Here is a 12224-nt window from a genome sequence, read left to right as displayed (position 1 = left end):
ATATTGTTTTAATTAAAATACTAATTTAAATTATTCTAAAAATAACCAAATAAATCTTTCTGTGACAACAATCTGACATGTGACTGGGGGCCAAGAAGAATTAAATTTAAAACTATTTTTAATCTCAAGTTATTCACAATCTAGGATTTGAAGCAAATTTGAACAAATTCAAATTTAAACCATTCAAATTTGAAAACTTGTGGCACAAACAGAAACTAGACAAAATTTTGAATCTAATGCAAAAAGAATCACTCAAAAACAACAAATCTCCTAAAATATTAAGCAATTTAAAACAGAAACTAATAACAAAAAACAAATGGAAAAACAGAAAATAAATTTCAGAACCACTTTAGTCCCGGTTGGTGGCTCCAACCGTGACTAAAGGGGTTGAGGCTTTAGTCCCGGTTGGTGGCTCCAACCGGGACTAAAGGGCATGGCACCCTTTAGTCCCGGTTGGTGTCTCCAACCGGGACTAAAGGTCCCATTTGAACCGGGACTGATGCCTGCCGAGCCCCGACAGGCGCCCTAGCCGCTCGAACCGGGACTAATGCTCACGTTAGTCCCGGTTCGTAATGCAACCGGGACTAATGTGTAGATCGAGCTTGGACCAAAGCCCCGTTTTCTACTAGTGAATATGAGTCATTTGCCTACAAAATAATAGCATGACAACCTATATGAGCATTTCACGCCAATAATTGTTGCACGGTCATTCTCGATGCTAATAGATGCTTTAAATTTCTTTGGACATGCTATTTTCTTTGCCATATATATGGAGCAAACTAAGATCAACAATTTAATCAAGTGATGTATATGGTCTATTGATGTATGTATGTAGTTCAGAAATGACATGTGCATAATCAATTCAATAGGATGCATATGGTGAATTAATGAATGTATATATGTATTCCAATACATGTAATTAATAGATAGTGTCTATTCTTGTGTATGCATATGCATATATTTTTTTGAATATTTCAATCCTTGTAAATATGTTGAATTTATTTCTAATTGTGGTAATTTTTTCTAAAATATACTGAAAATAGTTACTAGTAGATTGGAGGCATAAGAGCACGCCAGTAGTATGTACCTTGCCTGTGGCATGTGTGTCTATTCACGCGCCACTAGTAGTTGAATGTAAGTATGTTTTTAAAATTTTAGGCGAAAGTTAATAATGATGTGTGCATATAGATGTGGTGTGTGGGTAAGGACACGCCACGTATATTGGTTACCAGTGGGTTGCGTGTGACACGCCACTAAATAATTTGTTACCATTGACATGATATAAATGGCGGCCTCCCACTCGTCTCTAATATCAAAATGTCTCGCTGCTGCGAACCAACCTGTGGTTGGGTGGCTAGAGGGACTGTGGTATCCCCAGCCCATCAGGGTTCAAGTCCTGGTGCTTGCATTTATTCCTGAATTTATTTCAGGATTTCCGGTGATGTGCATTCAGTGGGAGGAGACGTTCCCGTCGACGACGAGGTGCCTACGGTGACTTCGTAAATTTCAAGATGATATGCCGGCTCAGTCTTTCGGAGATGCTCATAAGGGTAGGGTGTGTGTGTGCGTTCATAAGGGTGAGTGTATGCGCGTGTATATGAGCGCTTGCGTCTGTACTGTGTTAAAAAAAATGTCTCGCTGCCAATAAACTATCCTGATGTAGTCATAATTCACAGAAGGAGCTGCATGTTAGTAGCGGCCGTTGGGATCTGTTGGAGGCAGCCGGGTCGTCCGCGCAGCTGCAGCTGCATGTAGTTAGTTCATGTGCTCGTCAGCTGAACGTTCGGGTCGTGTGGCCGTTGAGAGCATCCTATGGATGCGCTAGAAGTGGACGTGCATGGAGGTCGTGCGGGTCACGCGGTTAGTGATCAGCGTGGTGGTCGTGAGACTAGGGTTTGTCCGGCGTTCATCGCCAGAGCGTTAGCCCGAACACCATTTTCTGGCCTAATCTCTTTCCTAATGTAAAAATCGTCTCGGAATTTCGTGTAATTTACATGTCTGCAGAATTTCTTTTCAACCATGTTTTCTGAAAGAAAAAGAAGTTCACGAGCTGTACCAATGACGACGTTTGGTAGGAATCGACGACAAGAGATAATTAATGCTCGCGCGGCCTATAAATAAAAGGGAAACGTTTGTATCCGGACTGCCGGCGAAACGACTCGCTTTGCGCGTTGGATCTCTTCAGATCCAAGGATAGATGTTGTGCCACGTGTCCGGCCTCAATCCAATTAGTTGCTCCCTCTTCCTCGCGCAACGCACGTACAGGAGGGCACCAGCGCCGGCAGGCACCACGCGCCGGCCAGGCGACCAACGGGCTCCTTCGACCGCCGCCGCCAGAGAAGAGCGCCTTGTCGTCCGCGTGCGGCCGCCCCTCGCCGGATGTCGTTCGCGTGCGGCCGCCCCTCGCCGGATCTCGTTCGCATGCGGTCGCCCCTCGCCGGATCTCGTCCGCCTGGGGCCGCCCCTCGCCGGACTACTACCCCTCTGCCTCTTCCCAGAATGCGCCCCTCTGCCTCTCCCTGGAATCCGCCCTGGCCGCCCCTCGCCAGACCTTGCAGCGCTCGAGCCTCCCCAGCCATGGCAGACTACACCCCACGGTGATTTTTTATTAGAACCGGTTGTAGCAAATTCAATCGCCGGTGGTAGCAAAAATCTACTACTGTTGCAGCAAAACGGCGTCATCGTCATCGCGAGCAAACACTAGACATCGCGCTTTTTTGTTACATGCTACGACCTGTATCACATTTTGCTACAACCGGCACACCACTCAGCTACAACCGGCGCCGAGTTTTGCTACATCGGATATACAGAAAGTTGCAAGTGTTCAATGCCATCGATGAAAGCTACAACCGTCTACAGAAAATGCTACAACCTTCGATGAAAAAAGCTTCAACCAAACGAGAGATGAATTTTTCACCCAGGCGCTGCTCAAAACGAAAAAAGTTTCAGTCGTTTACAGAAAAGCTTCCACCGTAGAGGGGAAAAGCTACAACCGTGTCAATTTTTTGCTACTACCGTCTGTGTGTTTTGCTACATCCATTCATGCGGCCATGGCACTTTTTTGCGACTGAGGTGTGACCGGCGACGACGAGGACGAACATTTTTTGTTGCAACAACCTCGTTTTTTGATACCATTGGCGATGTGTTTTGCCACATCCGATTAACATGTTTGCTACAATGGCGACGCCGATGGATTTTTTTGCTGCAACCGTTCTCTTCATTTGCTACGACTGACACGGGAAAATGCTACCATGGGGCATCTATGTTTTTTGCTGGAACCAATCATCGGTGAGGCGGAGCGGCATCCCTGGCGCACCGACGAGCAGCGGGGGCAGCGAGCGGTCGGGGCGAGCTGAGTCCCGGAGCGCGGGGCGGCCCCGACGGGCGGCCGGGGCGGCGAGCGGACTTGGACGAGTTGAGTCGCGGAGCTGCATCCATGGCGCTCCGACGGGCGGCCGAGGCGGCGAGCGGTCAGCTCCAACCGGCGGCCGGGGCGGCGAGCGGGCGGGGCGAGCTGAGTGCGGGAGCGTGGGGCGGCCGGCGAAGACGGGCGGCGAGACGGGGTTCCTTTCCCGTCCGCGCTCGCGAGAGGAAGACGACGCCCTGGTTGGATAAGGATCCAACGGATCGGAACGGGCCGATCTGACGGCTAGGGTTGGACCGGCCGAAGCGTCCGGCCGGTGCGCGGGCGCCTAGCATGGCCCTAAATAAAAAGTGCTAACCGCCATGGTACATTGCAAATGTGGTTACCTAAACCCCGATAAAATTGCCAACAGCCATTAAGCAATAAATAAGCAGCAACCACGTACGTGCATACACAGGATGGTGAACTGGATACAAGTGCTAAGAAAACACTTAGAGCAACTCTAGCAGACCCCGCATCCCGCCAGCCCGAAAAACGCGTTTACAGTTCGCGCAATACCACTTTTGCGGGCCGGCGCGGGCTGGCACAGATGCAGACCCTCTAAACGGATCCGTAAAAAATATATTAGAGGAATATGCTATTTTACGGGTAGGCTTCTGCGGGTTCTGCTCGGGCACCACCGTGACGACCCGCAAATAGAAAAACTGCAAATCTCGCATTTGACATAGGGTTTCACAAACAAGTTCAAATTCAAACGAAATACACAGTTATACGCGCAAATAAATGTCAAGTTCATTATGGCAAACGCAAAAGAGGGCCCTGCAAAGGTTTGCGCCCATGTCCGGCATCATCTTGGTAGATCTTCACTCCGCGCCTTCAAGTTCATCTTGAGGTTCATCGGCGCCACCGAATCCACCTCCGGCGCTTGTTCCAACTCCGGCACCGAAATCATCCACATTGCCACCATATGGAGCGGAGAAAACATCTCCGGAACTGTAACATGGACCGGTCGACGCAGCCAATCTCCTCTTCAAGATTTCTCTCCTTGCCATATCATGCCAGGTCGTCCATGTCATAGCGGTTTATTGACATGATCTTGTTCTCTTCGGCGAGCAACAAGGACATGAATTTGTTATCAGCGACGCGTGCTCTTCTCTCCTCAATGTCAGCTTTGTGGAGCCCCTCTTCCTTGAGTATTTGCCACTTTTCTTGCTTCTCTTTTGCTTTCTTCTCGGCCAACTCTTTCTTTATCTCCAACGACTTCAACAACATCGCCTCGTTTGATTGCACCATGGCATCAATCTTCTCCCTCAAGCTCGATGCTTCTTGCTCTCTCTTCATCTTCTCCTTAGTCTTCTTGTCGCCATCAGGCTTGTACAAATTTCTTGGGCCATCATCATCCTCATGTTCATCCATGTTTGTAACTGAGCCTCTCTTTGGTGGGGATTCTTTGTCGACCAACTTCCACTTCTCGCACTTTTGGAGCAACTCCCAACAATGCTCTAGCTTGAAGAATCTGCCTTCCGAAGCTTCCATGTCCTTGTATCTATGTTGAGCAATCTTGTCCTACACAATATGAACAAAGTGATGCAATCATTTCGCATGATACAATATGATGATGCACAACTTGAACAAAGGCAAAACAAACTCACATAGTCGGACTCCACGGTGCCACTTGGTGGTGCATTGCGTACTTGCTCCAAGCAAGCTGCCCAACGGCTACACATAGGCTTGATATTCTCCCAACGCCCTTGAAGCGACCGAAATGTGCGTGGAGTCCTATTGGGATACTTTTTCATAATGCGGAAGTATTGATCTTCGTTCCTTTGCCAATATCTCTTGGCGGTTTGAGAAGTACCCGTGCATGCATCAAGAGACACCGCACTCCATGCTTGGATCAAAGCTTGATCTTCCAAGATCGTGTAGTTCTTCGATCTTTGGCTTTTCCTAATTTTTGCTTGCGATTGCTCAAACGCTTCCGCTTCGATCTCCTCCAATTCGTCCGCACATCCATGATCATCCACGCCGCCCTCCGTTTCATTGTAGTCGAATGGTTCGAAAGGGGCTTGATCAATGTCAACCGCGTTCGTGTCCAACAAGTTCACGAACTCGGTTGTTGCATTGTTCGAACCACCGCTATAGCGAATGATAACAAGTCATGAGCTATCGAGAATAATGGCGAAAAATGAAAGGGAATCGCCAAGACCGAAGACGCATACCTTCCGGCCATTTCGTCGAACACCTCGCTCGCGGGGGGAGCGGCACCGCTGAACGGCATCGCCGGAGCACCTCCTTGCAGGGGGATGGAGTGAGAGGTTGAAGAAGGTGGCTTCTTTGAAGCCGGAACTTTCCTACGCTTTACGCTCGCGGCCTTGCCGACCTTCTCCGCCGCCGGCCGGGATCGCGCTGCCGAGTTGGCGCCCGGAGCGCGGGCCATCGCGGCGGGGGGCAGCCGGATTCCTGCCCTGCACGACCACGTTGCCCTGCCGCTTGCGGGAAGGCGCGGCTTGTGCTTGGGCGACGGCGGCGGGGCCAACATGGCCGGCGACGAGATCCGCCCGACGGGAAGGAGCATGCGCGACCTCGACAGTGACGGGGGACAGCATGGGGTCGTCCATGGCGGCGATGAACGGCCGGGAAGAAGGAACCGGAGCTTGCGGAGGGGGGCAATGGTGGCGGAGGGTGCGGGGAGCAGGAAAGGGCGCGCTGAAATGTCCCTCCCGCCAAATCTCGCACCGGATAGGGGTTGAGCTCGGGTCGGCCTCCCAGCCCGTGAAGATAGAGGTTGAGGGAGAAGATTTGCCGCGCCCCGTAAAAATATTTACGGGCCGGGGCGGGATGCGGGGTCTGATCGAGCTGGTTTTTCCGCCCCGACCCGCAATTTGGCGGTTATTTTGCGGGCCGGGGCGGGATGCGGGGTCTGCTAGAGTTGCTCTTAGTTGCCCGTCTGGCGACAAGCGCCGGCCTCCGGCAGCACGCTGTTGCCGTCGATGACGCGGGCACTGTCATAAACTTCTGGCTGCCCGATAATGACGATGCACCGGACAGGAAGCAGAAGCAGCGGAAGAAGCACCAGCCCGTGGTGCTCGTGCACGGCTTCGCCGGCGACGGCATTATGACGTGGGTGCTCCAGGTGGGCGCCCTCACGAATCGTGGCTACGACGTGTACGTCCCCGACCTGGTGCACTTCGGCGGCTCCACATCACCGTTGCTCGACCGCTCCGTGGCCTTCGAGGCACGGTGCCTCGCGGCGGCTCTACGGAAGCTTGTAGTCAGTGCGGCCGACGTGGTTGGCTGGAGCTATGGCGGGTTCGTGGCATTCGAGCTGGCGGCCGTGTACCCAGAACTGGTCCGCTCCATCATCGCCTCCGGCAGCACCGTCAAGTACACTAGCGCCATGAGGGACGACTTGCTGGGGATGTTGGAACCGTAGCCCTAGCCCTAGCTCTCTCTCTCACGCTCAGCTCTCTCTCGCTCGCGAGCACCGGCCTGTCAGGCCTTGCCTTGCACCCACTCGCCTACCCTCTTCCCCACGTCCTCCGCGCTCTGGCCACGTCCACGCACCGCGCCCGTACGCAGTCGCCACGGCCTCCCAGCGCGCCCGACACGGTCTACCCCTCCTGGTTGCTCGCTAACAGCACGGCGTGGCCCCACGCACACACACGCTGGCTCACGCACTCACACACGCACACCTACGCACGCACACCCCGCGGACCCGGCGCGCCCGACCCGGCCAGCTCGCGCCCGTACACGCGCTGGTCGTGTCCGGTGCGTCGCCGCGGCTTATTCGCCCAACATTCGCGCCCTAAGCCGCGGCTCAGAGCAGGCCGGCGTCCTCGACGTCGCCGTCGACCAGCAATGCACGCTCCGCCGCCGGCGCCTTCTTCCATTGCGGGCAGTCACGTTTGAAGTGACCCCGCTCACCACACTTGTAGCACCGGCCTCGTTTGTTGCCGCCGAAGCCTGACGCCTCGCTGCGCGCCCCGTCGTCGTCGTTCCGAGCTCCGCCTCGCTGCCGCTCGCGGGCCCGCCATTGCGCTGATGTGAACATCAGCTGGTCCCCGCCATGGCCGCCTCCGTCCTGCCCGCGCCGACGCACCCGTTCATCGAAGGCCTTCAGCGGCCCCAACGCGTCCTCGAACGCCATCATGTCGACGTTGCAGAACTGCTCGATCCCGGCCACCGCCGCGTACAGGCGGTCCGGCACCGAGTCGAGCAGTTTCTTGACGAGGGCGACGTCCTCCAGGGTCGAGCCCAATGCCGCGTAGCATGCCGCCATGCCTCCGAGCCTACCGGCAAAGTCATCTAGGGTCTCGGCATCCGCCATGCGCAGGAGCTCAAACTCCCTGCGCAGCGTGCCTAGCCGAGCCGCGCGCACGCGGTCCGCCCCCACAAACCTGGCCTTCAAGCTCGCCCACACCTCCGCCGCGGTTTTCTTCGACGCCACCTGCAGCAGCAAGTTCTCCGCGAGTGCACTGAGGAGGTAGGCGCGCGCGGGCTTGTCCTTCTTCGCGATGACGGCCGCCGCCGCGTCCTCCAGCACGACCACCGCCTCCCACAGCCCGGCCGCGTCGAGGTTCGCCTCGACCTTGATGGCCCACGCCGTGTAGTTATCGCCGGTGAGCTGCAGCACCGACTGCGGCAGTGATCCGCCCGCACCGCCGCCGTAGGGGACGATCAACATCGCCGGCGTGCCCCAATCTTCACGTGGCTCTGATGCCAATTCTTGGGACCGTAGCCCTAGCCCTAGCTCTCTCTCTCACGCTCAGCTCTCTCTCACTCGCCATGGCTCGAACAAACGAAGAGAAAGGAAGAAGATCAGAAGAATGGTGGACACAGATATTTTTCCAGGGCACGAACGCTTTTTTTCTTTCCTCGAGTACGAACTCGACCGTGTCAACGAGCTACGGGGGGGGACCAGGGTTTTATACCGGCGAGCACCGGCCTGCCAGGCCTTGCCTTGCACCCACTCGCCCACCCTCTTCCCCATGTCCTCCGCGCTCTGGCCGCGTCCACGCACCGCGCCCATACGCGATCGCCACGGCCTCCCAGCGCGCCCGACGCGGTCTACCCCTCCTGGTTGCTCGCTACCAGCACGGCGTGGCCCCGCGCACACACGCGCTGGCTCACGCACTCGCACACGCACACCTACGCACGCACACCCCGCGGACCAGGCGCGCCCGACCCGGCCAGCTCGCGCCCATACACTCGCTGGTCGTGTCCGGTGCGTCGCCCCGGCTTATTCGCCCAACAGGGGAGGCTCGGCTGGGCCCAGTCGCTGACGGAGCTCTTGGTGCCGGAGTCGGTTGGCCCGCTCAGGTTGCTGTTCTCCAACGCCATGCACATGAAGCCGTGGTTTCCGGATCGCCTTCTCAGGGACTTTCTTAAGGTATTTCTGCTCCCTTCTTTGTCTTGTTAAAACTAAGATGAACCATTCATTACGTGCTTTGTTGTTCAGGTGATGTATTTCAACCGAAAGGAGAGAGCTGAGATGATAGAAGATATAGTCGTCGGGGACACAGAAGCATTTGCCCCTGTTTCTCAGCAGGTTCTCAAACTTCTCATCGCTATATGCACTGACAGTCTCCAACCAGTTTACAATAAGGAATTCGTCTATGCATAATTGGACATAGATATTCTTATGTCTGAATCGATGATGCTAACCATTTGAACCAATCTTGATTCTCCAACTACCGTGCAAATCACGATGAGAACTGAGAAGTCAAAAAGGCTCACCGTGATAGTTTAAATTATACTAATTCTCACACACATAACGACTGACGATCGTTAGATCAACATTTTTCTCATCCTTTTGAACTGGATGGATCCTGAAGTCTGATATATGGACAGTTGTTGAAAATTACCACGACAGATTTTTTTTTTCAAGCACCATGAGGATTGTCTGTGTCTCAGCATGTTGATTCTTTATGTAACTTCTTCTTTCATTACGCGGTTGCATAGTTTAGAAATTTATAGGCAAATTCAGGTGGAAGTTGCACATTTCTACAGCTAAAGCTGCACAACTTCTAGATTTTGGTGACATGCAACTATCAAGGGAGAAATATGTGAATCCGTCATTAAAGAAAACAATTTTTGGAGTCCACAGTAGGTTCTTTCTTTATCTCCCCAAGCAAATATTGGCTGCAAGATTTCTTGTGTGACTGATTTCGGATTTCAAATTTTATGATATGATATATACATTACATTTTGTGGCAATTTGGACCGTGTTCCCGAGCATCCGAAATTAACAAAGCAGAACCACAAAGCTCTGTAGCACTAGAACAGCTCACCAGAACCTCTGCCGATTGAATACTTTTTTTATATACTTCTAGCCCACGTCACAAGATAGAAAATAACCATTTTTGTATTATTTGTCGTAAAAAAGTTACAGCCTGCTGCAGACCAATGCAATGGACAAAGTGCATTTCTTGTCCTCTAGTTCCTTGTGATTAAAATTCCATTAATTTTATGGCTGATGAGTGAAGAGCATACTCCTGTTGTGGGGTGAAAATGACAACATGTGGCCCATAGAGGATGCTGAGAGTCTGAAAAAGTAAGAAAACAACTAGTATCCACTTACGTTCCCTCATCAAATTAATCATATATTACATGTACTATCGTTCTCAAATTATGGATGCAGCAAGCTAGGCGAGAAGGCGATCCTGCGACGCATAAGCAAAGGAGGGCATCTTGTACAACTGGAGAGGCCATGTGTCTTCAACAGCAACCTCATAGAGTTCCTGGCTCATGGCAACACACATTCCTCTTGAGTGCGCCATGGATCATCATGATCATACCTAAAAAATTTGTCAAACTCATTGATCATCATGGAGTGCACTTACCAGACGTCCAAACATGATATATATTTGTATTTATACCCTAGACTATACTTATGTATCTATCTATATCTACTAATAAAGGAAGGTAATATTCTTGGTTTCGTCTGCCTGTCTGTTTCGTCATACATAGGTTGTGTCCTTGTAGGCCGAGTTCGATTTTTCGTTAGGTCACTCGGCTGGGCTTCTGGCTGGGCATGTGTGTGTTCGTACGTTGTAGGCTGTGCAGCCAATTGAGCTATAGCATACACCGATCACGAGATACAGAATAGTCCCACCTTGCTCCATTGAACTGGTCGTTGTTACCAAGTCATATGGGACTGACTATGTGTGAGTTGACTGGTTTTTATTTTTGGGTAAGTCGCCTGACCAAATTTAGGAACTAGTCACTTTTTTACCGCTCTTCACGTACATGAGTCCAACACCGAGCTCCAGGTTCATGAATGCATGTTGCACGCCTTCACGCCCCCAGGCTGCACTATTGGAGTTGGCACACCATCTCTTGGCAGCAATAACAAGCCAGGAATGCAAGTTTTGCATGTTGGGTGATCCCACATGCAATGTATAAGCCAAAGCAAATTTTACATTGAAAGTAATGATTGCGCTGTTCAAATTTGATTAGACATGGGGGATTTTAGTTTCTATTACAAAATTCAATAGTGTCAAGGTCGTACCATGGTAAAAAATTAGATGACTACAACTATTCGATGGGCGCTTGATTTTTTTTGGGTGTTCAGTCAAATCGCCCTCCAACACCCGATCGAGTCCAAAGGCTCAGCTACCTTCTACTTTCTCTAGCACTCTTGTCCCCCTATACTAATACTAAAATAAAAATCATACAAAAGTTTGCAAAAAAGGACAAAAAATGCACACAATTTACATAGAAATTGTGTGTTTTTGCAATATGCAAGAATAAGCATATAAATAGTAGAATTTTCACATTTTTTTTACTAAGAACGAATAATTTAGTGGCATTGATATTACCCTTGAAGAAGAAAGGAAATGCAATAAAAACTAAAACTAAATCAAAATAATGAAATTTTTCTAAGGAGAGAATAAATTAGTAGCACTGATATTATCCTTTAAGAAGGCAAAAAATGAAAAAAAAAACAAAAAGATGGCATTGGTATTACCCTTAAAGAAGAAAGAAAATAAAATAAAAACTAAAACTAAATCAAAATAATGAAGTTTTCTAAGGTACGAATGAGTTAGTGAAACTGGTATTACCCTTTGAGAACACAAAAATGAAGAAAAACAAAACAAAATAAAAATATAGTTTCCAAGGAAAAATGAATTGGTGGTATTGATATTACCCTTTAACAAAAAAGAAAATTAAAAAATTGCACACAGGTTTGCACCAAAAATGTACTTCCTGGCCTATGTAAGGAATACACATATAAATAGTGCAACTTCCAGAATCTTGTATAATTTACGCACATATTGTTTTAGTACATACATGCATACTTATACACAAAAAGTAAAAAATAATAATAATGGCATTTTCTAAGAGAAATGAATTAGTGTTATTGATATTATCCCTAAAGAAGAAAGAGAATAAATTAAAAAACATTCACACAAATAGCAAAAAAATTGCACTTTTTATAATACGCAAGAATATACGTATAATAGTGATATATCGGCACTATAGTATAGTTTGCACACGCATTGTATAGTACTTGCGCATGTACACTTACACACAGTCAACATCCAAAAATACACACAAAGAAAAAACAAAACCCGACTAAAAGAACAAAAAACCACAAGGAAAAAAACGTGCACACACACACACACACACTGAAATGTATATTTACACACAAGAATGCATGCACCAGCAAGAAAAGGAAAATCGACTGAACAAATCAACGGGTCAGTCAAATCCATGATGAACTTTCACACGCATATCCTAACTTGAATCAACGGTTACAATATTGACTGGCCCAAATTAAATTCCCTGACATGTAGCCAAAGCGAATTCATATGCATTCCCAGGTTGTTTCTAGTATCAACTAGCCTCCTTGGGGATC

General features: G+C 49.8%; 2 protein-coding genes across 2 annotated transcripts; one reads left to right on the top strand and one right to left on the bottom strand.

The window, feature by feature from the left end:
- Window positions 1-3822: 3822 nt before the first annotated feature.
- LOC109734578 (uncharacterized) lies at window positions 3823-10134 on the top strand. The gene is made up of 6 exons (XM_020293787.1): window positions 3823-3854; window positions 6299-6784; window positions 8624-8753; window positions 8823-8912; window positions 9850-9917; window positions 10005-10134. The coding sequence occupies exons 1-6, from the start codon at window positions 3823-3825 to the stop codon at window positions 10132-10134; spliced, it is 936 nt and encodes a 311-aa protein (XP_020149376.1).
- On the bottom strand, window positions 7182-7691 carry LOC141039232 (uncharacterized). The gene has a single exon (XM_073506578.1). The coding sequence runs from the start codon at window positions 7689-7691 to the stop codon at window positions 7182-7184; it is 510 nt and encodes a 169-aa protein (XP_073362679.1).
- Window positions 10135-12224: the final 2090 nt, after the last annotated feature.

This window comes from Aegilops tauschii, chromosome 1 (genome assembly GCF_002575655.3).
Source record: "Aegilops tauschii subsp. strangulata cultivar AL8/78 chromosome 1, Aet v6.0, whole genome shotgun sequence".
NCBI lineage: Eukaryota > Viridiplantae > Streptophyta > Magnoliopsida > Poales > Poaceae > Aegilops > Aegilops tauschii.
Note: the sequence above shows the minus strand (reverse complement) of the source record. Positions and strands in the feature narration are given on the sequence as shown.